The sequence below is a fragment of the Scyliorhinus torazame genome, chromosome 8 (genome assembly GCF_047496885.1).
Source record: "Scyliorhinus torazame isolate Kashiwa2021f chromosome 8, sScyTor2.1, whole genome shotgun sequence".
NCBI lineage: Eukaryota > Metazoa > Chordata > Chondrichthyes > Carcharhiniformes > Scyliorhinidae > Scyliorhinus > Scyliorhinus torazame.
The window spans coordinates 157055664-157083232 of NC_092714.1; the positions used below are offsets into that span (position 1 = coordinate 157055664).

The 27569-nt window shown below is 47.6% G+C and overlaps 1 protein-coding gene across 3 annotated transcripts in view; it reads right to left on the minus strand.

Annotated features, from left to right (window-relative positions):
- phldb2b (pleckstrin homology-like domain, family B, member 2b) overlaps window positions 1-27569 on the minus strand; it is a 517142-nt gene that overhangs the window by 219245 nt on the left and 270328 nt on the right. For all 3 annotated transcript variants that reach the window (XM_072514438.1, XM_072514437.1, XM_072514436.1), the window contains one exon: window positions 13430-13573. In XM_072514438.1, the coding sequence (XP_072370539.1) occupies window positions 13430-13573 (144 nt within the window). The remainder of the gene's footprint in view (window positions 1-13429; window positions 13574-27569) is intronic.

A 27569-nucleotide genomic window follows, 5' to 3' on the forward strand; every position in this document is an offset into this window, starting at 1 on the left:
CCCACAATCTGCATTACTGCTTACACCCCCCCCCATTGTCCACAAAACTGCTTACACCCCCCCCCACACTGTCTACAATACTGCTTAGCCCCCCCCCCCCACTGTCTACAATACTGCTTACACCCACCCACTGTCTACAATACTGCTTACACCCCCCCCCACAATCTGCATTACTGCTTACACCACCCCCCACTGTCAACAATACTGCTTACAGCCCCCCCCACTGTCTACAATACTGCTCACCCCCCCATTGTCTACAATACTGCTTACACCCACACCACTGTCTACAATACTGCTTACACTCCCCCCCCCCCCCCACTGTCTACAATACTGCTTACACCCACACCACTGTCTACAATACTGCTTACACTCCCCCACCCACTGTCTACAATACTGCTTACAGCCCCCCCCCACTGTCTACAATACTGCTTACACCCCTACACCACTGTCTACAATACAGTGTACACCGCCCCACTGTCTACAATACTGCTTACACCCCCCCCCCCACTATCTACAATACTGCTTACACCACCCCCCACTGTCTACAATACTGCTTACACTCCCCCCCACTGTCTACAATACTGCTTACACCCCCCCCCCACTGTCTACAGTACTTCATGCACCCCCCCCCCCCCCGCTGTTACGATGCTGCTTACAGCCCCCCTACTGTCCACAGTACTGCTTATACCCCCTCCACTGATTACAGTACTGCCTACACCCCCCCCACTGTCTACAATACTGGTTACACCCCCCCCCACTGTCTACAATACTGCTTACACCCCCCCCCCACTGTCTACAATACTGCTTTCACCCCCCCCACTGTCTACAATATTGCTTACACCCCCCCCCCCCACTGTCTACAATACTGTTTACAGCCCCCCCTACTGTCTACAATACAGCTTACACCCCCCCCACAGTCTACAATACTGCTTACACCCCCCCCCCCCACTGTCTACAATACAGCTTACACCCCCCCCACCATCTACAATACTGCTTACACCCCCCCCACTGTCTACAATATTGCCTACACCCCCCCCCCCACTGTCTACAATACTGCTTACCCCCTCCCCACTGTCTCCAATACTGCTTACAGCCCCCCACCCGCTGTCTACAATACTGCTTACACACAACCCAACTGTCACGATACCACTTCCAGCCCCCCTACTGTCTACAATTCTGCTTACACCCCCCCCCCCGCCTCTGTCTGCAATACTGCTTACACCCCTCCCCCCACTGTCTACAACACTGCTCACCCCCCCCCCCACTGTCTACAATACTGCTTACACCCCCCCCCCACTGTCAGGATACTGCTTACAGCCCCCCTACTGTCTACAGTACTGCTTACACCCCCCCCCCCCCACTGTCTACATTACTGCTCACCCCCCCCCCACTGTCTACAATACTGCTTACCCCCCCCCCCCCACTGTCTACAATACTGCTTACACCCCCCCCCACTGTCTACAATACTGCTTACACCCCCCCCCCACTGTCTACAATACTGCTTACACCCCCCCCCCCACTGTCTACATTACTGCTCACCCCCCCCACTGTCTACAATACTGCTTACACCACCCCCCACTGTCAACAATACTGCTTACAGCCCCCCCACTGTCTACAATACTGCTCACGCCCCCACTGTCTACAGTACTGCTTACACCCACCCCACTGTCTACAATACTGCTTACACTCCCCCCCCCCACTGTCTACAATACTGCTTACAGCGCCCCCCCCCACTGTCTACAATACTGCTTACACTCCCCCCCCCACTGTCTACAATACTGCTTACACCCCCCCCCCCCACTGTCTACAGTATTTAATGCACCCCCCCCGCCCGCTGTTACGATGCTGCTTACAGCCCCCCTACTGTCCACAGTACTGCTTATACCCCCTCCACTGATTACAGTACTGCCTACACCCCCCCCGCCCACTGTCTACAATTTTGGTTTCACCCCCCCCCCAATATCTACAATACTGTTTACAGCCCCCCCCACTGTCTACAATACTGCTTACCCCCCCCCCCACTGCCTACAATACTGCTTACACCCCCGCCCCCACTGTCTACAATACTGGTTACACCCCCCCCCCCACTGTCTACAATACTGGTTACACCCCCCCCCACTGTCTACATTGCTACCCACACACACGCACATGCCCCCCACTGTCTACAATACTGCTTACACCCCCCCCCCCACTGTCTACAATACTGCTTACACCCACCCCACTGTCTACAATACTGCTTACACCGCCCCCCCCCACTGTCTACAATACTGCTCACACCCCCCCCACTGTCTATATTACTGCTTACACCCCCCCCACCACTGTCTACAATACAGCATACACCCCCCCCAATGTCTACACTACTGCTTACACCCCCACCCCACTGTCTACAATACTGCTTAGCCCCCCCCCCACTGCCTACAATACTGCTTACACCCCCCCCCACTGTCTACAATACTGCTTACACCCCCCCCACACTGTCTACAATACCGCGTACACCCCCCCCCACTGTCTACAATACAGCTTACACCCCCCCCCACTGTCTACAATACTGCTTACACCCCCCCACTGTCTACAATACTGCTCACCCGCCCCCCCACTGTCTACAATACTGCTTACACCCCCCCCGCCACTGTCTACAATACTGCTCACACCCCCCCCACTGTCTATATTACTGCTTACACCCCCCCACCACTGTCTACAATACTGCATACACCCCCCCCAATGTCTACACTACTGCTTACACCCCCACCCCACTGTCTACAATACTGCTTAGCCCCCCCCCCACTGCCTACAATACTGCTTACACCCCCCCCCCCACTGTCTACAATACTGTTTACACCACCCCCACTGTCTACAATACTGCTTACACCCCCCCACTGTCTACAATACTGCTCACCCACCCCCCACTGTCTACAATATTGCTTACACCCCCCCCACTGTCTCCAATACTGCTTACAGCCCCCCCCCCGCTCTCTACAATACTGCTTACACCCCCCCCCCACTGTCACGATACCACGTCCAGCTCCCCCACTGTCTACAATACTGCTTACACCCCCCCCCCCCCCCCCACTGTCTACAATACTGCTTACACCCCCCCCCACTGTCTACATTGCTGCCCCCCCCCCACTGTCTACAATACTGGTTACACCCCCCCCCGCCCCCCACTGTCTACAATACTGGTTACACCCCCCCCCCCCCACTGTCTACAATACTGCTTACACCCACCCCACTGTCTACAATACTGCTTAAACCCCCCCCCCCACTGTCGACAATACTGCTTACACCCCACCCCCCACTGTCTACAATACTGCCGACACCCCCCCCACTGCCTGCAATACTGCTTACACCCCCCCCCCACTGTCTACAATACTGCTTACACCCACCCCACTGTCTACAATACTGCTTACACCCCCACACCACTGTCGACAATACAGCGTACACCGCCCCACTGTCTACAATACTGCTTACACTCCCCCCCCCACTGTCTACAATACTGCTTACACCCCCCCCCCACTGTCTACAGTATTTAATGCACCCCCCGCCCCCCGCTGTTACGATGCTGCTTACAGCCCCCCTACTGTCCACAGTACTGCTTATACCCCCTCCACTGATTACAGTACTGCCTACACCCCCCCCGCCCACTGTCTACAATTTTGGTTTCACCCCCCCCCCCCAATGTCTACAATACTGTTTACAGCCCCCCCCACTGTCTACAATACTGCTTACCCCCCCCACTGCCTACAATACTGCTTACACCCCCGCCCCCACTGTCTACAATACTGGTTACACCCCCCCCCCCCACTGTCTACAATACTGGTTACACACCCCCCCCACTGTCTACATTGCTGCCCACACACACGCACATGCCCCCCACTGTCTACAATACTGCTTACACCCCCCCCCCCACTGTCTACAATACTGCTTACACCCACCCCACTGTCTACAATACTGCTTACACCGCCCCCCCACTGTCTACAATACTGCTTACACCGCCCCCCCCACTGTCTACAATACTGCTTACACCCCCCCCCACTGTCTATATTACTGCTTACACCCCCCCACCACTGTCTACAATACAGCGTACACCCCCCCCAATGTCTACACTACTGCTTACACCCCCACCCCACTGTCTACAATACTGCTTAGCCCCCCCCCACTGCCTACAATACTGCTTAAACCCCCCCACCACTGTCTACAATACTGCTTACACCCCCCCCCCCCCACTGTCTACAATACTGTTTACACCACCCCCACTGTCTACAATACTGCTCACCCCCCCCCAACTGTCTACAATACTGCTTACACCCCCCCACTGTCTGCAATACTGCTTACACCCCCCCACTGACTACATTACTGCTTACACCCCCCCCCACTGTCTACATTACTGCTCACCCCCCCCAACTGTCTACAATACTGCTTACACCCCACCCCCACTGTCTACATTACTGCTTACACCCCCCCCCCCCACTGTCTACAATACTGTTTACATCCCCCCCCACTGTCTACAATGCTGCTTACACCCCCCCCTACTGTCTACAATACTGCTTACACCCCCCCCCCCCACACTGTCTACAATACTGCTTACAACCCCCACCCCCACTGTCTACAATACTGCTTACACTCCCCCACCACTGTCTACAATACCGCGTACACCCCCCCCCACTGTCTACAATATAGCTTACACCCCCCCCACTGTCTACAATACTGCTTACACCCCCCCACTGTCTATAATACTGCTCACCCCCCCCCCCATTGTCTACAATACTGCTTACACCCCCCCGCCACTGTCTACAACACCGCGTACACCCCCCCCACTGTCTACAATACAGCTTACACCCCCCCACTGTCTACAATACTGCTTACACCCCCCCCCACTGTCTACAATACTGCTCACCCACCCCCACTGTCTGCAATACAGCTTACACCCCCCCCAATGTCTACACTACTGCTTAAACCCCCACCCCACTGTCTACAATACTGCTTAGCCCCCCCCACTGTCTACATTACTGCTCACCCCCCCCACTGTCTACATTACTGCTTACACCCCCCCCACTGTCTACAATACTGTTTACAGCCCCCCCCACTGTCTACAATGCTGCTTACACCCCCCGCCCCAACTGTCTACAATACTGCTTACACCACCCCCCACTGTCTACAATACTGCTTACACCCCCCCCCCACTGTCTCCAATACTGCTTACACCCCCCCCCCACTGTCTACAATACTGCTTACAGCACCCCCCCCCACTGTCTACAATACTGCTTACATCCCCTCCCACTGTCTACAATACTGCTTACACCCCCCCACTGTCTACAATACTGCTTACACCCCCCCCCCCCCACTGTCTACATTGCTGCCCACACACACAACCCCCACTGTCTACAATACTGGTTACTCCCCCCCCCCCACTGTCTACAATACTGGTTACACCCCCTCCCCCCCACTGTCTACATTGCTGCCCACACACACCCCCCCCACTGTCTACAATACTGCTTACACCCCCCCCCCACTGTCTACAATACTGCTTACACCCCCCCCCACTGTCTACAATACTGCTTACACCCACCCCACTGGCTACAATACTGCTTAAACCCCCCCCCCCCACTGTCTACAATACTGCTTACACCCACCCCACTGTCTACAATACTGCTTACACCCCCCCCCCACTGTGTACAATACTGCTTACACCCCCCCCCACTGTCTACATTACTGCTTACACCCCCCCACCACTGTCTACAATACAGCGTACACCCCCCCCAATGTCTACACTACTGCTTACACCCCCACCCCACTGTCTACAATACTGCTTAGCCCCCCCCACTGCCTACAATACTGCTTAAACCCCCCCACCACTGTCTACAATACTGCTTACACCCCCCCCCCACTGTCTACAATACTGTTTACACCACCCCCACTGTCTACAATACTGCTCACCCCCCCAACTGTCTACAATACTGCTTACACCCCCCCCCACTGTCTGCAATACTGCTTCAACCCCCCCCCCCACTGACTACATTACTGCTTACACCCCCACCACTGTCTACATTACTGCTCACCCCCCCCAACTGTCTACAATACTGCTTACACCCCCCCCCCCCACTGTCTACATTACTGCTTACACCCCACCCCCACTGTCTACAATACTGTTTACAGCCCCCCCCCACTGTCTACAATGCTGCTTACACCCCCCGCCCCCACTGTCTACAATACTGCTTACACCCCCCCGCCACTGTCTACAATACCGCGTACACCCCCCCCCCACTGTCTACAATACAGCTTACACCCCCCCCCCACTGTCTACAATACAGCTTACACCCCCCCCCCACTGTCTACAATACTGCTTACACCACCCCCCCCCCCACTGTATACAATACTGCTCACCCCCCCCCACTGTCTACAATACTGCTCAACCCCCCCCCCCCCACTGTCTACAATATTGCTTACACCCCCCCCATTGTCTACAATACAGCTTACACCCCCCCACAGTCTACAATACTGCTTACACCCCCCCCCCCACCGACTACAATACTGATTACACCCCCTGTACTGTCTGCAATACTGTTTACTCCCCCCCCACTGTCTACATCACTGCTTAAACCCCCCCCCCCACGGTCTACATTACTGCTCACACCCCCCCCCACTGTCTACAATACTGCTCACCCACCCCCCACTGTCTACAATACTGCTTACACCCCCCCACTGTCTACAATACTGCTCACCCACCCCCCACTGTCTACAATATTGCTTACACCCCCCCCACTGTCTCCAATACTGCTTACAGCCCCCCCCCGCTCTCTACAATACTGCTTACACCCCCCCCCCCCCACTGTCACGATACCACTTCCAGCTCCCCCACTGTCTACAATACTGCTTACACCCCCCCCCCACTGTCTACAATACTGCTTACACCCCCCCCCACTGTCTACATTGCTGCCCCCCCCCCCACTGTCTACAATACTGGTTACACCCCCCCCCCCACTGTCTACAATACTGGTTACACCCCGCCCCCCCACTGTCTACATTGCTGCCCACACACACACACCCCACTGTCTACAATACTGCTTACACCCCCCCCCCACTGTCTACAATACTGCTTACACCCACCCCACTGTCTACAATACTGCTTAAACCCCCCCCCACTGTCGACAATACTGCTTACACCCCCCCCCACTGTCTACAATACTGCCGACACCCCCCCCCACTGTCTGCAATACTGCTTACACCCCCCCCACTGTCTACAATACTGCTTACACCCACCCCACTGTCTACAATACTGCTAACACCCCCCCCCACTGTGTACAATACTGCTTACACCCCCCCCACTGTCTACAATACAGCGTACACCCCCCCAATGTTTACACTACTGCTTACACCCCCACCCCACTGTCTACAATACTGCTTAGCCCCCCCCCACTGCCTACAATACTGCTTAAACCCCCCCACCACTGTCTACAATACTGCTTACACCCCCCCCCACTGTCTACAATGCTGTTTACACCACCCCCACTGTCTACAATACTGCTCACCCCCCCCAACTGTCCACAATACTGCTTACATCCCCCCAAACTGTCTGCAATACTGCTTACACCCCCCCACTGACTACATTACTGCTTACACCCCCCCCCCACTGTCTACATTACTGCTCACCCCCCCCCAACTGTCTACAATACTGCTTACCCCCCCCCTACTGTCTACATTACTGCTTACACCCCCCCCCACTGTCTACAATACTGTTTACAGCCCCCCCCGCACTGTCTACAATGCTGCTTACACCCCCCGCCCCCACTGTCTACAATACTGCTTACACCCCCCCCACTGTCTACAATATTGCTCACACCCCCCCCCCACTGTCTACAAAACTGCTCACCCCCCCACTGTCTACAATACTGCTTACACCCCCCCCCCACTGTCTACAATACTGCTTACAACCCCCCACCCCCACTGTCTACAATACTGCTTACACTCCCCCACCACTGTCTACAATACCGCGTACACCCCCCCCACTGTCTACAATACAGCTTACACCCCCCCCACTGTCTACAATACTGCTTACACCCCCCCACTGTCTACAATACTGCTCACCACCCCCCACTGTCTACAATACTGCTTACAACCCCCCGCCACTGTCTACAATGCCGCGTGCACCCACCCCCACTGTCTACAATACAGCTTACACCCCCCCCCCACTGTCTACAATACTGCTTACACCCCCCCACTGTCTACAATACTGACCACCCCCCCCCACTGTCTACAATACTGCTCACCCCCCCCCCACTGTCTACAATACAGCTTACACCCCCCCCCACTGTCTACAATACTGCTTACACCCCCCCCACTGTCTACATTACTGCTCACCCCCCCACCCACTGTCTACAATATTGCTTACACCCCCCCTATTGTCTACAATACAGCTTACACCCCCCACTGTCTACAATACTGCTTACATCCCCCCCCACTGTATACAATACTGCTCACCCCCCCACTATCTACAATACTGCTTACACCCCCCCCCACTGTCTCCAATACTGCTTACAGCCCCCCCCCGCTCTCTACAATACTGCTTACCCCCCCCCCCCCCACTGTCACGATACCACTTCCAGCTCCCCTACTGTCTACAATTCTGCTTACACCCCCCCCCACTGTCTACAATACTGCTTACACCCCCCCCTACTGTCTACAATACTGCTCACCCCCCCCACTGTCTACAATACTGCTTACACCCCCCCCCCCCACTGTCACGATACTGCTTACAGCCCCCCGACTGTCTACAATACTGCTTACACCCCCCCCCACTGTCTACAATACTGCTTACACCCCCCCCACTGTCTACATTACTGCTCACCCCCCCACTGTCTACAATACTGCTTACCACCCCCACACTGTCTACAATACTGCTTACACCCCCCCCCCACTGTCTACAATACTGCTTACACCCCCCCCCCTGCTGTCTACAATACTGCTTACACCCCCCCCCCCACTGTCTACAATACTGCTAACACCCCCCCCCCACTGTCTAGAATACTGCTTACACCCCCCCCCACTCTCTACACTACTGCTTAAACCCCCCCCTCTGTCTACAATACTGCTTACACCCCCTCCCCCACTGTCTACAATACTGCTTACACCCACCCCACTTTCTACAATACTGCTTACACCCCCGCCCCCCACTGTCTACAATACTGCTTACACCCCCCCCCCACTGTCTACAATATTGCTTACACACCCCCCACTGTCTACAATATTGCTTAAACCCCCCCACCACTGTCTACAATACAGCGTACACCGCCCCACTGTCTACAATACTGCTTACACCCCCCCCACTGTCTACAATACTGTTTACACCCCCCCCACTGTCTACACTGCTGCCCACAGCCCCCCCTCCACTGTCTACAATACTGCTTACACCCCCCCCCCACTGTCTACAATACTGCTTACACCCCCCACCCACTGTCTACAATACTGCTTCCACCCCCCCCACTCTCTACACTACTGCTTAAACCCCCCCTCTGTCTACAATACTGCTTACATCCCCCCCACTGTCTACAATACTGCTTACACCCCCCCCACTATCTACAATACTGCTTACGCCCCCACCCCCCACTGTCTACAATATTGCTTAAACCCCCCCCACCACTGTCTACAATACAGCGTACACCGCCACACTGTCTGCAATACTGCTTACACCCCCCCCCCACTGTCTACAATACTGTTTACACCCCCTCCCCCACTGTCTACGTTACTGCTTACACCACCCCCCACTGTCTACATTACTGCTCACCCCCCCCAACTGTGTACAAGACTGCTTACACCGCCCCCCCCACTGTCTACATTACTGCTCACAACCCCCCCCCACTGTCTACAATACTGCTTACACCCTCCCCCACTGTCTACAATACTGCTTACCCACCCCCCCCACTGTCTACATAACTGCTCACCCCCCCCCCCCCACTGTCTACAATACTGCTTACACCTCCCTCTACTGACTACAATACTGCTTACACCCCCCACCCCCACTGTCTACAATACTGTTCACCCACCCCCCACTGTCTACAATACGGCTTACACCCCCCCCCCACTGTCTACGTTGCTGCTTACACCCCCCCCCACTGTCTACAATACTGCTTACACCCCCTACCCCCCCTGTCTACAATACTGTTCACCCCCCCCCACTGTCTACAATACTGCTTACACCCCCCCTACTGTCTACAATACTGCTTACCCACCCCCCCACTGTCTACATAACTGCTCACCCCCCCCCCCCCCACTGTCTACAATACTGCTTACACCCCCCCCACTGTCTACAATATTGCTTACACCCCCCCCCACTGTCTACAAAACTGCTCACCCCCCCACTGTCTACAATACTGCTTACACCCCCCCCCACTGTCTACAATACTGCTTACACCCCCCCACCCCCACTGTCTACAATACTGCTTACACTCCCCCACCACTGTCTACAATACCGCGTACACCCCCCCCCACTGTCTACAATACAGCTTACACCCCCCCCACTGTCTACAATACTGCTTACACCCCCCCACTGTCTACAATACTGCTCACCACCCCCCACTGTCTACAATACTGCTTACAACCCCCCGCCACTGTCTACAATGCCGCGTGCACCCACCCCCACTGTCTACAATACAGCTTACACCCCCCCCCCACTGTCTACAATACTGCTTACACCCCCCCCACTGTCTACAATACTGCTCACCCCCCCCACTGTCTACAATACTGCTCACCCCCCCCCACTGTCTACAATACAGCTTACAACCCCCCCCCCCAGTCTACAATACTGCTTACACCCCCCCCACTGTCTACAATACTGCTCACCCCCCCCCCCCCCCACTGTCTACAATATTGCTTACACCCCCCCATTGTCTACAATACAGCTTACACCCCCCACTGTCTACAATACTGCTTACATCCCCCCCCCACTGTATACAATACTGCTCACCCCCCCACTATCTACAATACTGCTTACACCCCCCCCCACTGTCTCCAATACTGCTTACAGCCCCCCCCCCGCTCTCTACAATACTGCTTACCCCCCCCCCCCACTGTCACGATACCACTTCCAGCTCCCCTACTGTCTACAATTCTGCTTACACCCCCCCCCCACTGTCTACAATACTGCTTACACCCCCCCCTACTGTCTACAATACTGCTCACCCCCCCCCACTGTCTACAATACTGCTTACACCCCCCCCACTGTCACGATACTGCTTACAGCCCCCCGACTGTCTACAATACTGCTTACACCCCCCCCCACTGTCTACAATACTGCTTACACCCCCCCCACTGTCTACATTACTGCTCACCACCCCCAATGTCTACAATACTGCTTACCACCCCCACACTGTCTACAATACTGCTTACACCCCCCCCCCACTGTCTACAATACTGCTTACACCCCCCCCCCCCGCTGTCTACAATACTGCTTACACCCCCCCCCCACTGTCTACAATACTGCTAACACCCCCCCCACTGTCTAGAATACTGCTTACACCCCCCCCCCCCACTCTCTACACTACTGCTTAAACCCCCCCCTCTGTCTACAATACTGCTTACACCCCCCCCCCACTGTCTGCAATACTGCTTACACCCACCCCACTTTCTACAATACTGCTTACACCCCCGCCCCCCACTGTCTACAATACTGCTTACACCCCCCCCCCACTGTCTACAATATTGCTTACACACCCCCCACTGTCTACAATATTGCTTAAACCCCCCCCACCACTGTCTACAATACAGCGTACACCGCCCCACTGTCTACAATACTGCTTACACCCCCCCCACTGTCTACAATACTGTTTACACCCCCCCCCCACTGTCTACACTGCTGCCCACAGCCCCCCCTCCACTGTCTACAATACTGCTTACACCCCCCCCCCACTGTCTACAATACTGCTTACACCCCCCACCCACTGTCTACAATACTGCTTACACCCCCCCCACTCTCTACACTACTGCTTAAACCCCCCCTCTGTCTACAATACTGCTTACACCCCCCCCCACTGTCTACAATACTGCTTACACCCCCCCCACTATCTACAATACTGCTTACGCCCCCACCCCCCACTGTCTACAATATTGCTTAAACCCCCCCACCACTGTCTACAATACAGCGTACACCGCCACACTGTCTACAATACTGCTTACACCCCCCCCCACTGTCTACAATACTGTTTACACCCCCTCCCCCACTGTCTACGTTACTGCTTACACCACCCCCCACTGTCTACATTACTGCTCACCCCCCCCAACTGTGTACAAGACTGCTTACACCCCCCCCCCACTGTCTACATTACTGCTCACAACCCCCCCCCCCACTGTCTACAATACTGCTTACACCCTCCCCCACTGTCTACAATACTGCTTACCCACCCCCCCACTGTCTACATAACTGCTCACCCCCCCCCCCCACTGTCTACAATACTGCTTACACCTCCCCCTACTGACTACAATACTGCTTACACCCCCCACCCCCACTGTCTACAATACTGTTCACCCACCCCCCACTGTCTACAATACGGCTTACACCCCCCCCCCCCCACTGTCTACGTTGCTGCTTACACCCCCCCCACTGTCTACAATACTGCTTACACCCCCTTCCCCCCCTGTCTACAATACTGTTCACCCCCCCCACTGTCTACAATACTGCTTACACCCCCCCTACTGTCTACAATACTGCTTACCCACCCCCCCACTGTCTACATAACTGCTCACCCCCCCCCCCCCACTGACTACAATACTGCTTACACCCCCCACCCCCACTGTCTACAATACTGTTCACCCACCCCCCACTGTCTACAATACGGCTTACACCCCCCCCCCCCACTGTCTACGTTGCTGCTTACACCCCCCCCCACTGTCTACAATACTGCTTACACCCCCCCCTCCACTGTCTACAATACTGCTTACACCCCCCCCACTGTCTACAATACTGCTTACACCCCCCCCACTGTCTACAATACTGTTCACCCCCCCACTGTCTACAATGCTGCTTACACCCCCCCCCCACTATCTACAATACTGCTTACAACCCCCCACCCCCACTGTCTACAATACCGCTTACACCGCCCCTCACTGTCTACAATACAGCTTACACCCCCCCACTGTCTACAATACTGCTTACACCCCCCCCCCACTGTCTACAATACTGCTTACACCCCCCCCCCCACTGTCTACAATATTGCTCACCCCCCCCACTGTCTACAATATTGCTTACACCCCCCCCACTGTCTACAATACTGCTTACACCCCCCCCACTGTCTACAATATTGCTTACACCCCCCCCCCACTGTCTACAATACTGCTTACACCCCCCCACTGTCTACTATACTGCTTACACCCCCTCAATCCCCTTCTCGCACCCCCCCCCCCCACCACCCCCCACCCCCCCGTCCCAATATCCGTCCAGTACCTCTTGTGAAGATTCTTCCATTTGATTATCCAATTCTTTGATCTTCCGGTTAATCTCCTCCACATTGTTCAGGATGAACATACATTCTTCTTCCAGCTGGGAAATTCTTTCTTTCATCTTCCTCTCAGATAATTCCTTGTCCTCCTGGAAAACAAGGATCAAATTGTTTCAGTCAGCTTCGTTCTGCTTCAATTGACTCCAAAACGAAAGAGAACAAAGAACAAAGAACAAAGAAAATTACAGCACAGGAACAGGCCCTTTGGCCCTCCAGGCTGCGCCAATCCAGATCCTTTATCTAAACCTGTCGCCTATTTTCCAAGGATCTACTTCCCTCTGTTCCCCGCCCATTCATATATCTGTCCAAATTCACCTTGAATGATGCTATTGTGCCTGCCTCTACCACCTCCGCTGGCAAAAGAGCTGCCAGTGAACTCTGAAACCAGATGGTGCCAACAATTCTCATGTTCATACCTCCCTTTAGAAGATAGAGGGCACGATCTAACGCAAACTTTTTGAAGTCTCATTTGTGGCCTGTTTTGCTGGGAGTTTCCTCTGGCTCTGTCAGCGAGTTCCCCTCTGCTCTAACCACTTCTGGGGCCACACTTGAGGTGCAATGTACCGGCCACGTTGCACTCGAGCGAGATCGTACTGCAGCCTGTGGAACAAAGAAACGTACAGCACAGGAACAGGCCCTTCGGCCCTCCAAGCTTGTGCCATCATGGTAGATCCTGAGTGAGGCCTCCCGCAGGCTCCCCAGCCGCCTGTACGCCTCGTGGAATACCAAAGTCCTGCGAGGCGTCAGAATCACAATTCTGCCCGAAGAGGGCGTGACCAAATGCGACGCACCTAAGGGTTTAAACTTACTTAGGCGAGCTTACCCGATTCTCCCACCCCGGGATTTCCCGACTCCCCAGCGAGGCCGCAGCCGGGTGCCGTTCAGTACTGGTCCACACAAATGTGGTCGAGGAGGAACAACGCCCGATGGGTCTCCCAGTCCATTGGAGGCACCTGTGTGGCCAGGGATAGTACAGGGTGGCACCCTGACCCTCACCCTGCAAACACGGGCATCTTGGTTGCGCAGGAGACACTGCCTTGGCCGTACAGCACAGTAGTTCTATCTGATCTCTCTATTCACTGCGTACGGTATTTCTATCTGATCTCCCTATTCACTGTGTACAGTAGTTCTATCTGATCTCCCTATTCACTGTGTACAGTAGTTCTATCTGATCTCGCTATTCACTGCGTACGGTATTTCTATCTGACCTCTCTATTCACTGTGTACAGTAGTTCTATCTGATCTCTCTATTCAGTGTACAGTAGTTATATCTGATCTCGCTATTCACTGCGTACGGTATTTCTATCTGACCTCTCTATTCACTGTGTACAGTAGTTCTATCTGATCTCTCCATTCACTGTGTACGGTATTTCTATCTGATCTCTCTATTCACTGTGTACAGTAGTTCTATCTGATCTCCCTATTCACTGTGTACAGTAGTTCTATCTGATCTCGCTATTCACTGCGTACGGTATTTCTATCTGATCTCTCTATTCACTGTGTACAGTAGTTCTATCTGATCTCCCTATTCACTGTGTACGGTATTTCTATCTGATCTCTCTATTCACTGTGTACAGTAGTTCTATCTGATCTCTCTATTCACTGTGTACGGTATTTCTATCTGATCTCCCTATTCACTGTGTACAGTAGTTCTATCTGATCTCTCTATTCACTGTGTACAGTATTTCTATCTGATCTCTCTATTCACTGTGTACGGTATTTCTATCTGATCTCTCCATTCACTGTGTACAGTAGTTCTCTCTGATCTCTCTATTCAGTGTACAGTAGTTCTATCTGATCTCTCCATTCACTGTGTACGGTATTTCTATCTGATCTCCCTATTAACTGTGTACAGTAGTTCTATCTGATCTCTCTATTCACTGTGTACAGTATTTCTATCTGATCTCTCTATTCACTGTGTACAGTAGTTCTATCTGATCTCTCCATTCAGTGTACAGTAGTTCTATCTGATCTCGCTATTCACTGCGTACGGTATTTCTATCTGATCTCCCTACTCACTGTGTACAGTATTTCTATCTGATCTCCCTATTCACTGTGTACAGTAGTTCTATCTGATCTCCCTATTCACTGTGTACAGTAGTTCTATCTGATCTCGCTATTCACTGCGTACGGTATTTCTAACTGATCTTCCTATTCACTGTGTACAATAGTTCTATCTGATCTCTCTATTCAGTGTACAGTAGTTCTATCTGATCTCGCTATTCACTGCGTACGGTATTTCTGTCTGATCTCCGTTCACTGTGTACATAAGTTCTATCTGATCTCTCTATTCACTGCGTATGGTATTTTTATCTGATCTCTCTATTCACTGTGTACAGTAGTTCTATCTGATCTCTCTATTCACTGTGTACAGTATTTCTATCTGATCTCTCTATTCACTGTGTACAGTGGTTCTATCTGATCTCTCTATTCAGTGTACAGTAGTTCTATCTGATCTCGCTATTCACTGCGTACGGTATTTCTATCTAATCTTCCTATTCACTGTGTACAGTAGTTCTATCTGATCTCCCTATCCACTGGGTACAGTAGTTCTATCTGATCTCTCTATTCACTGTGTACAGTATTTCTATCTGATCTCTCTATTCACTGTGTACAGTGGTTCTATCTGATCTCTCTATTCACTGCGTACGGTATTTCTATCTGATCTCTCTATTCACTGTGTACGGTAGTTCTATCTGATCTCTCTATTCACTGTGTACAGTAGTTATATCTGATCTCTCTATTCACTGTTTACAGTAGTTCTATCTGATCTCTCTATTCAGTGTACAGGAGTTCTATCTGATCTTCCTATTCACTGTGTACAGTAGTTCTATCTGATCTCTCTATTCACGGTGTACAGTAGTTCTATCTCATCTGTCGATTCACTGTGTACAGTAGTTCCATCTGATCTCTCTATTCAGTGTACAGTAGTTCTATCTGATCTTCCTATTCACTGTGTACAGTAGTTCTATCTGATCGCTCCATTCACTGTGTACAGTAGTTCTATCTGATCTCTCCATTCACTGTGTACAGTAGTTCGATCTGATCTCTCTATTCAGTGTACAGTAGTTCTATCTGATCTCCCTATTCAGTGTACAGTGGTTCTATCTGATCTCTCCATTCACTGTGTACAGTAGTTCTATCTGATCTCTCTATTCACTGTGTACAGTAGTTCTATCTGACCTCTCCATTCACTGTGTACAGTAGTTCTATCTGATCTCTCTATTCACTGCGTACGGTATTTCTATCTGATCTTCCTATTCACTGTGTACAGTAGTTCTATCTGATCTCTCTATTCACTGTGTACAGTAGTTCTATCTGATCTCTCGATTTACTGTGTACAGTAGTTATATCTGATCTCTCTATTCACTGCGTACGGTATTTCTATCTGATCTCTCTACTCACTGTGTACAGTAGTTCTATCTGATCTCTCCATTCACTGTGTACAGTAGTTCTATCTGATCGCTCCATTCACTGTGTACAGTAGTTCTGTCTGATCTCTTCATTAACTGTGTACAGTGGTTCTATCTGATCTCTCCATTCACTGTGTACAGTAGTTCTATCTGATCTCTCTATTCACTGTCCAGTAGTTCTATCTGATCTCCCTATTCACTGTGTACAGTAGTTCTATCTGATTTCGCTATTCACTGTGTACAGTAGTTCTATCTGATCTCGCTATTCACTGTGTACAGTAGTTCTATCTGATCTCTCGATTTACTGTGTACAGTAGTTATATCTGATCTCTCTATTCACTGCGTACGGTATTTCTATCTGATCTCTCTATTCACTGTGTACAGTAGTTATATCTGATCTCTCTATTCACTGCGTACGGTATTTCTATCTGATCTCTCTATTCACTGTGTACGGTAGTTCTATCTGATCTCTCTATTCACTGTGTACAGTAGTTATATCTGATCTCTCTATTCACTGTTTACAGTAGTTCTATCTGATCTCTCTATGCAGTGTACAGGAGTTCTATCTGATCTTCCTATTCACTGTGTACAGTAGTTCTATCTGATCTCTCTATTCACGGTGTACAGTAGTTCTATCTCATCTGTCGATTCACTGTGTACAGTAGTTCCATCTGATCTCTCTATTCAGTGTACAGTAGTTCTATCTGATCTTCCTATTCACTGTGTACAGTAGTTCTATCTGATCGCTCCATTCACTGTGTACAGTAGTTCTATCTGATCTCTCCATTCACTGTGTACAGTAGTTCGATCTGATCTCTCTATTCACTGTACAGTAGTTCTATCTGATCTCCCTATTCAGTGTACAGTGGTTCTATCTGATCTCTCCATTCACTGTGTACAGTAGTTCTATCTGATCTCTCTATTCACTGTGTACAGTAGTTCTATCTGACCTCTCCATTCACTGTGTACAGTAGTTCTATCTGATCTCTCTATTCACTGCGTACGGTATTTCTATCTGATCTTCCTATTCACTGTGTACAGTAGTTCTATCTGATCTCTCTATTCACTGTGTACAGTAGTTCTATCTGATCTCTCGATTTACTGTGTACAGTAGTTATATCTGATCTCTCTATTCACTGCGTACGGTATTTCTATCTGATCTCTCTACTCACTGTGTACGGTAGTTCGATCTGATCTCTCCATTCACTGTGTACAGTAGTTCTGTCTGATCTCTTCATTAACTGTGTACAGTGGTTCTATCTGATCTCTCCATTCACTGTGTACAGTAGTTCTATCTGATCTCTCCATTCACTGTGTACAGTAGTTCTGTCTGATCTCTTCATTTACTGTGTACAGTGGTTCTATCTGATCTCTCCATTCACTGTGTACAGTAGTTCTATCTGATCTCTCCATTCACTGTGTACAGTAGTTCTGTCTGATCTCTTCATTTACTGTGTACAGTGGTTCTATCTGATCTCTCTATTCACTGTCCAGTAGTTCTATCTGATCTCCCTATTCACTGTGTACAGTAGTTCTATCTGATCTCGCTATTCACTGTGTACAGTAGTTCTATCTGATCTCGCTATTCACTGTGTACTGTAATTCTATCTGATCTCGCTATTCACTGTGTACAGTAGTTCTATCTGATCTCTCGATTTACTGTGTACAGTAGTTCTATCTGATCTCTCGATTTACTGTGTACAGTAGTTATATCTGATCTCTCTACTCACTGTGTACAGTAGTTATATCAGATCTCTCTATTCACTGCGTACGGTATTTCTATCTGATCTCTCTACTCACTGTGTACAGTAGTTCTATCTGATCTCTTCATTCAGTGTACAGTAGTTCTATCTGATCTCTCTATTCACTGTGTACTGTAGTTCTATCTGATCTTCCTATTCACTGTGTACAGTAGTTCTATCTGATCTCCCTATTCACTGTGTACAGTAGTTATATCTGATCTCGCTATTCACTGCGTACGGTATTTCTATCTGATCTTCCTATTCACTGTGTACAGTAGTTCTATCTGATTTCGCGATTCACTGCGTACGGTATTTCTATCTGATCTTCCTATTCACTGTGTACAGTAGTTCTATCTGATCTCTCTACTCACTGTGTACAGTAGTTCTATCTGATCTCGCTATTCACTGCGTACGGTATTTCTATCTGATCTCCCTATTCACTGTGTACAGTAGTTCTATCTGATCTCCCTATTCACTGTGTACAGTAGTTCTATCTGATCTCTCTATTCACTGTGTACAGTAGTTCTATCTGATCTCCCTATTCACTGTGTACAGTAGTTCTATCTGATCTCTCTATTCACTGCGTACGGTATTTCTATCTGATCTCTCTATTCACTGCGTACGGTATTTCTATCTGATCTCTCTATTCACTGTGTACGGTAGTTCGATCTGATCTCTCCATTCACTGTGTACAGTAGTTCTATCTGATCATCCTATTCACTGTGTACAGTAGTTCTATCTGATCTCGCTATTCAGTGTAAAGTAGTTCTACCTGATCTCTCTATTCACTTCGTACGGTATTTCTATCTGATCTTCCTATTCACTGTGTACAGTAGTTCTATCTGATCTCTCTATTCACTGTGTACAGTAGTTCTATCTGATCTCTCTATTCAGTGTACAGTAGTTCTATCTGATCTCTCTATTCACTGCGTACGGTATTTCTATCTGATCTCCCTATTCACTGTGTACAGTAGTTCTATCTGATCTCTCTATTCACTGTGTACAGTAGTTCTATCTGATCTCCCTATTCACTGTGTACAGTAGTTCTATCTGATCTCTCTATTCACTGCGTACGGTATTTCTATCTGATCTCTCTATTCACTGCGTACGGTATTTCTATCTGATCTCTCTATTCACTGTGTACGGTAGTTCGATCTGATCTCTCCATTCACTGTGTACAGTAGTTCTATCTGATCATCCTATTCACTGTGTACAGTAGTTCTATCTGATCTCGCTATTCAGTGTAAAGTAGTTCTATCTGATCTCTCTATTCACTTCGTACGGTATTTCTATCTGATCTTCCTATTCACTGTGTACAGTAGTTCTATCTGATCTCTCTATTCACGGTGTACAGTAGTTCTATCTGATCTGTCGATTCACTGTGTACAGTAGTTCTATCTGATCTCTCTATTCAGTGTACAGTAGTTCTATCTGATCTCTCTATTCACTTTGTACGGTATTTCTATCTGATCTCCCTATTCACTGTGTACAGTAGTTCTATCTGATCTCGCTATTAACTGTGTACGGTATTTCTATCTGATCTTCCTATTCACTGTGTACAGTAGTTCTATCTGATCTCTCTATTCACGGTGTACAGTAGTTCTATCTGATCTGTCGATTCACTGTGTACAGTAGTTCTATCTGATCTCTTCATTCAGTGTACAGTAGTTCTATCTGATCTCTCTATTCACTGTGTACTGTAGTTCTATCTGATCTTCCTATTCACTGTGTACAGTAGTTCTATCTGATCTCCCTATTCACTGTGTACAGTAGTTATATCTGATCTCGCTATTCACTGCGTACGGTATTTCTATCTGATCTTCCTATTCACTGTGTACAGTAGTTCTATCTGATTTCGCGATTCACTGCGTACGGTATTTCTATCTGATCTTCCTATTCACTGTGTACAGTAGTTCTATCTGATCTCTCTACTCACTGTGTACAGTAGTTCTATCTGATCTCGCTATTCACTGCGTACGGTATTTCTATCTGATCTCCCTATTCACTGTGTACAGTAGTTCTATCTGATCTCCCTATTCACTGTGTACAGTAGTTCTATCTGATCTCTCTATTCACTGTGTACAGTAGTTCTATCTGATCTCCCTATTCACTGTGTACAGTAGTTCTATCTGATCTCTCTATTCACTGCGTACGGTATTTCTATCTGATCTCTCTATTCACTGCGTACGGTATTTCTATCTGATCTCTCTATTCACTGTGTACGGTAGTTCGATCTGATCTCTCCATTCACTGTGTACAGTAGTTCTATCTGATCATCCTATTCACTGTGTACAGTAGTTCTATCTGATCTCGCTATTCAGTGTAAAGTAGTTCTACCTGATCTCTCTATTCACTTCGTACGGTATTTCTATCTGATCTTCCTATTCACTGTGTACAGTAGTTCTATCTGATCTCTCTATTCACTGTGTACAGTAGTTCTATCTGATCTCTCTATTCAGTGTACAGTAGTTCTATCTGATCTCTCTATTCACTGCGTACGGTATTTCTATCTGATCTCCCTATTCACTGTGTACAGTAGTTCTATCTGATCTCTCTATTCACTGTGTACAGTAGTTCTATCTGATCTCCCTATTCACTGTGTACAGTAGTTCTATCTGATCTCTCTATTCACTGCGTACGGTATTTCTATCTGATCTCTCTATTCACTGCGTACGGTATTTCTATCTGATCTCTCTATTCACTGTGTACGGTAGTTCGATCTGATCTCTCCATTCACTGTGTACAGTAGTTCTATCTGATCATCCTATTCACTGTGTACAGTAGTTCTATCTGATCTCGCTATTCAGTGTAAAGTAGTTCTATCTGATCTCTCTATTCACTTCGTACGGTATTTCTATCTGATCTTCCTATTCACTGTGTACAGTAGTTCTATCTGATCTCTCTATTCACGGTGTACAGTAGTTCTATCTGATCTGTCGATTCACTGTGTACAGTAGTTCTATCTGATCTCTCTATTCAGTGTACAGTAGTTCTATCTGATCTCTCTATTCACTTTGTACGGTATTTCTATCTGATCTCCCTATTCACTGTGTACAGTAGTTCTATCTGATCTCGCTATTAACTGTGTACGGTATTTCTATCTGATCTTCCTATTCACTGTGTACAGTAGTTCTATCTGATCTCTCTATTCACGGTGTACAGTAGTTCTATCTGATCTGTCGATTCACTGTGTACAGTAGTTCTATCTGATCTCTCTATTCAGTGTACAGTAGTTCTATCTGATCTCTCTATTCACTGCGTACGGTATTTCTATCTGATCTTCCTATTCACTGTGTACAGTAGTTCTATCTGATCTCGCTATTCAGTGTAAAGTAGTTCTATCTGATCTCTCTATTCACTGCATACAGTATTTCTATCTGATCTCCCTATTCACTGTGTACAGTAGTTCTCTCTGATCTCTCGATTTACTGTGTACAGTAGTTCTATCTGATCTCTCGATTCACTGTGTACGGTATTTCTATCTGATCTCTCTACTCACTGTGTACAGTGGTTCTGTCGGATCTCTCCATTCACTGTGTACAGTAGTTCTATCTGATCTCCCTATTCACTGTGTACAGTGGTTCTATCTGATCTCTCCATTCAGTGTACAGTAGTTCTATCTGATCTCTCCATTCACTGTGTACAGTAGTTCTATCTGATCTCTCCATTCACTGTGTACAGTAGTTCTATCTGATCTCTCTACTCACTGTGTACAGTAGTTCTATCCGATCTCCCGATTCACTGGGTACAGTGGTTCTATCTGATCTCTCCATTCACTGTGTACAGTAGTTCTATCTGATCTCTCCATTCAGTGTACAGTAGTTCTATCTGATCTCTCTATTCACGGTGTACAGTAGTTCTATCTGATCTCTCCATTCACTGTGTACAGTCGTTTGATCCGATCTCTCCATTCAGTGTACAGTAGTTCTATCTGATCTCTCTATTCACTGTGTACAGTGGTTCTATCTGATCTCTCTATTCACGGTGTGCAGTAGTTCTATCTGACCTCTCCATTCACTGTGTACAGTAGTTCTATCTGATCGCTCCATTCACTGTGTACAGTAGTTCTATCTGATCGCTCCATTCACTGTGTACAGTAGTTCTATCTGATCTCTCTACTCAGTGTACAGTAGTTCTATCTAATCTCTCTATTCACTGCGTACGGTATTTCTATCTGATCTGTCGATGCACGGTGTACAATAGTTCTATCTGATCTCTCTACTCACTGTGTACATTAGTTCTATCTGATCTCTCCATTCACTGTGTACAGTAGTTCTATCTGATCTCTCCATTCACTGTGTACAGTCGTTTGATCCGATCTCTCCATTCACTATGTACCGTAGTTCTATCTGATCTCTCCATTCAATGTGTACAGTAGTTCTATCTGATCGCTCCATTCACTGTGTACAGTAGTTCTGTCTGATCACTCCATTAACTGTGTACAGTGGTTCTATCTGATCTCTCTACTCACTGTGTACAGTAGTTCTATCTGATCTCTCTATTCAGTGTACAGTAGTTCTATCTGATCTCTCTATTCACTGCGTACGGTATTTCTATCTGATCTTCCTATTCACTGTGTACAGTAGTTCTATCTGATCTCTCCATTCACTGTGTACAGTAGTTCTATCTGATCTCTCTATTCACTGTGTACAGTGGTTCTATCTGATCTCTCTATTCAGTGCACAGTATTTCTATCTGATCTCTCTATTCACTGTGTACAGTATTTCTATCTGATCTCTTTATTAACTGTGTACAGTAGTTCTATCTGATCTCTGTATTCACTGTGTACAGTAGTTCTATCTGATCTGTCGATTCACTGTGTCCAGTAGTTCTATCTGATCTCCCTGTTCACTGTGTATAGTAGTTCTATCTGATCTCTCTATTCACTGTGTACAGTAGTTCTATCTGATCTGTCGATTCACTGTGTCCAGTAGTTCTATCTGATCTCCCTGTTCACTGTGTATAGTAGTTCTATCTGATCTCTCTATTCACTGTGTACAATATTTCAATCTGATCTCTCTATTCCGTGTACAGTAGTTCAATCTGATCTCTCTATTCACTGTGTACAGTAGTTCTATCTGATCTGTCGATTCACTGTGTACAGTAGTCCTATCTGATCTGTCGATTCACTGTGTACAGTAGTTCTATCTGATCTCTCTATTCAGTGTACAGTAGTTATATCTGATCTCTCTATTCACTGCTTACCGTATTTCTATCTGATCTTCCTATTCACTGTGTACAGAAGTTCTAACTGATCTCCCTATTCACTGTGTACAGTAGTTCTATCTGATCTCTCGATTTACTGTGTACAGTAGTTCTATCTGATCTCTCTATTCACTGTGTACAGTAGTTCTATCTGATCTCTCCATTCACTGTGTACAGTAGTTCTATCTGATCTCTCTATTCACTGTGTACAGTAGTTCTATCTGATCTCTCCATTCACTGTGCACAGTAGTTCTATCTGATCTCTCTATTCACTGTGTTCAGTGGTTCTATCTGATCTCTCTAATCAGTGTACAGTAGTTCTATCTGATCTCTCTATTCACTGCGTACGGTATTTCTATCTGATCTTCCTATTCTCTGTGTACAGTAGTTCAATCTGGTCTCCCTATTCACTGTGTACAGTAGTTCTATCTGATCTCTCCATTCACTGCGTACAGTAGTTCTGTCTGATCTCTCCATTAACTGTGTACAGTGGTTCTATCTGATCTCTCTACTCACTGTGTACAGTAGTTCTATCTGATCTCTCCATTCACTGTGTACAGTAGTTCTATCTGATCGCTCCATTCACTGTGTACAGTAGTTCTATCTGATCTCTCCATTCACTGCGTACAGTAGTTCTATCTGATCTCTCCATTCACCGTGTACAGTAGTTCTATCTGATCTCTCTATTCACTGTGTACAGAAGTTCTAACTGATCTCCCTATTCACTGTGTACAGTAGTTCTATCTGATCTCTCGATTTACTGTGTACGTAGTTCTATCTGATCTCTCTATTCACTGTGTACAGTAGTTCTATCTGATCTCTCCATTCACTGTGTACAGTAGTTCTATCTGATCTCTCTATTCACTGTGTACAGTAGTTCTATCTGATCTCTCCATTCACTGTGCACAGTAGTTCTATCTGATCTCTCTATTCACTGTGTACAGTGGTTCTATCTGATCTCTCTAATCAGTGTACAGTAGTTCTATCTGATCTCTCTATTCACTGCGTACGGTATTTCTATCTGATCTTCCTATTCTCTGTGTACAGTAGTTCTATCTGGTCTCCCTATTCACTGTGTACAGTAGTTCTATCTGATCTCTCCATTCACTGCGTACAGTAGTTCTGTCTGATCTCTCCATTAACTGTGTACAGTGGTTCTATCTGATCTCTCTACTCACTGTGTACAGTAGTTCTATCTGATCTCTCCATTCACTGTGTACAGTAGTTCTATCTGATCGCTCCATTCACTGTGTACAGTTCTATCTGATCTCTCCATTCACTGCGTACAGTAGTTCTATCTGATCTCTCCATTCACCGTGTACAGTAGTTCTATCTGATCTCTCTATTGATTGTGTACAGTAGTTTTATCTGATCTCTCTATTCACTGTGTACAGTAGTTCTATCTGATCTGTCGATTCACTGTGTACAGTAGTTCTATCTGATCTCTCTATTCACTGTGTACAGTAGTTCTATCTGATCTCTCTATTCACTGTGTACAGTAGTTCTATCTGATCTCCCTATTCACTGTGTACAGTCGTTCTATCTGATCTCTCCATTCACTGTGTACAGTAGTTCTATCTGATCTCTCCATTCACTGTGCAGTAGTTCTATCTGATCTCTCTATTCACTGTGTACAGTAGTTCTATCTGATCTCCCTATTCACTGTGTAGTGGTTCTATCTGATCTCTCCATTCACTTTGTACAGTTGTTCTATCTGATCTCTCTATTCACTGTGTACAGTAGTTCTATCTGATCTCTCCATTCAATGTGTACAGTAGTTCTATCTGATCTCTCTATTCACTGCGTACGGTATTTCTATCTGATCTGTCGATTCACTGTGTACAGTAGTTCTATCTGATCTCCCTATTCACTGTGTATAGTAGTTCTATCTGATCTCCCTATTCACTGTGTACAGTAGTTCTATCTGATCTCTCCATTCACTGTGTACAGTAGTTCTATCTGTTCTGTCGATTCACTGTGTACAGTAGTTCTATCTGAACTCTCCATTCACTGTGTACAGTCGTTCGATCTGATCTCTCCATTCAGTGAACAGAAGTTCTATCTGATCTCTATTCACTGTGTACAGTGGTTCTATCTGATCTCTGTATTTACTGTGTACAGTAGTTCTATCTGATCTCTCTATTCACTGTGTACAGTAGTTCTATCTGATCTCTCTATTCACTGTGTACAGTAGTTCTATCTGATCTGTCGATTCTCTGTGTACAGTAGTTCTATCTGATCTGTCGATTCACTGTGTACAGTAGTTCTATCTGATCTCTCTATTCAGTGTGTACAGTAGTTCTATCTGATCTCTCTATTCACTGCGTACGGTATTTCTATCTGGTCTTCCTATTCACTGTGTACAGTAGTTCTATCTGATCTCCCTATTCACTGTGTACAGTAGTTCTATCTGATCTCTCTATTCACTGCGTACGGTATTTCTATCTGATCTCTCTCCTCACTGTGTACAGTGGTTGTATCTGATCTCTCCACTCACTGCGTACAATAGTTCTATCTGATCTCCCTATTCACTGTGTACAGTAGTTCTATCTGATCTCTCTATTCAGTGTACAGTAGTTCTATCTGATCTCTCCATTCACTGTGTACAGTATTTCAATCTGATCTCTCTATTCACTGTGTACAATATTTCAATCTGATCTCTCTATTCACTGTGTACAGTAGTTCTATCTGATCTCTCTATTCACTGTGTACAGTAGTTCTATCTGATCTGTCGATTCACTGTGTACAGTAGTCCTATCTGATCTGTCGATTCACTGTGTACAGTAGTTCTATCTGATCTCTCTATTCAGTGTACAGTAGTTATATCTGATCTCTCGAGTCACTGCGTACGGTATTTCTATCTGATCTTCCTATTCACTGTGTACAGAAGTTCTAACTGATCTCCCTATTCACTGTGTACAGTAGTTCTATCTGATCTCTCGATTTACTGTGTACAGTAGTTCTATCTGATCTCTCTATTCACTGTGTACAGTAGTTCTATCTGATCTCTCCATTCACTGTGTACAGTAGTTCTATCTGATCTCTCCATTCACTGTGTACAGTAGTTCTATCTGATCTCTCCATTCACTGTGCACAGTAGTTCTATCTGATCTCTCTATTCACTGTTTACAGTAGTTCTATCTGATCTCTCTATTCAGTGTACAGGAGTTCTATCTGATCTTCCTATTCACTGTGTACAGTAGTTCTATCTGATCTCTCTATTCACGGTGTACAGTAGTTCTATCTCATCTGTCGATTCACTGTGTACAGTAGTTCCATCTGATCTCTCTATTCAGTGTACAGTAGTTCTATCTGATCTTCCTATTCACTGTGTACAGTAGTTCTATCTGATCGCTCCATTCACTGTGTACAGTAGTTCTATCTGATCTCTCCATTCACTGTGTACAGTAGTTCGATCTGATCTCTCTATTCAGTGTACAGTAGTTCTATCTGATCTCCCTATTCAGTGTACAGTGGTTCTATCTGATCTCTCCATTCACTGTGTACAGTAGTTCTATCTGATCTCTCTATTCACTGTGTACAGTAGTTCTATCTGACCTCTCCATTCACTGTGTACAGTAGTTCTATCTGATCTCTCTATTCACTGCGTACGGTATTTCTATCTGATCTTCCTATTCACTGTGTACAGTAGTTCTATCTGATCTCTCTATTCACTGTGTACAGTAGTTCTATCTGATCTCTCGATTTACTGTGTACAGTAGTTA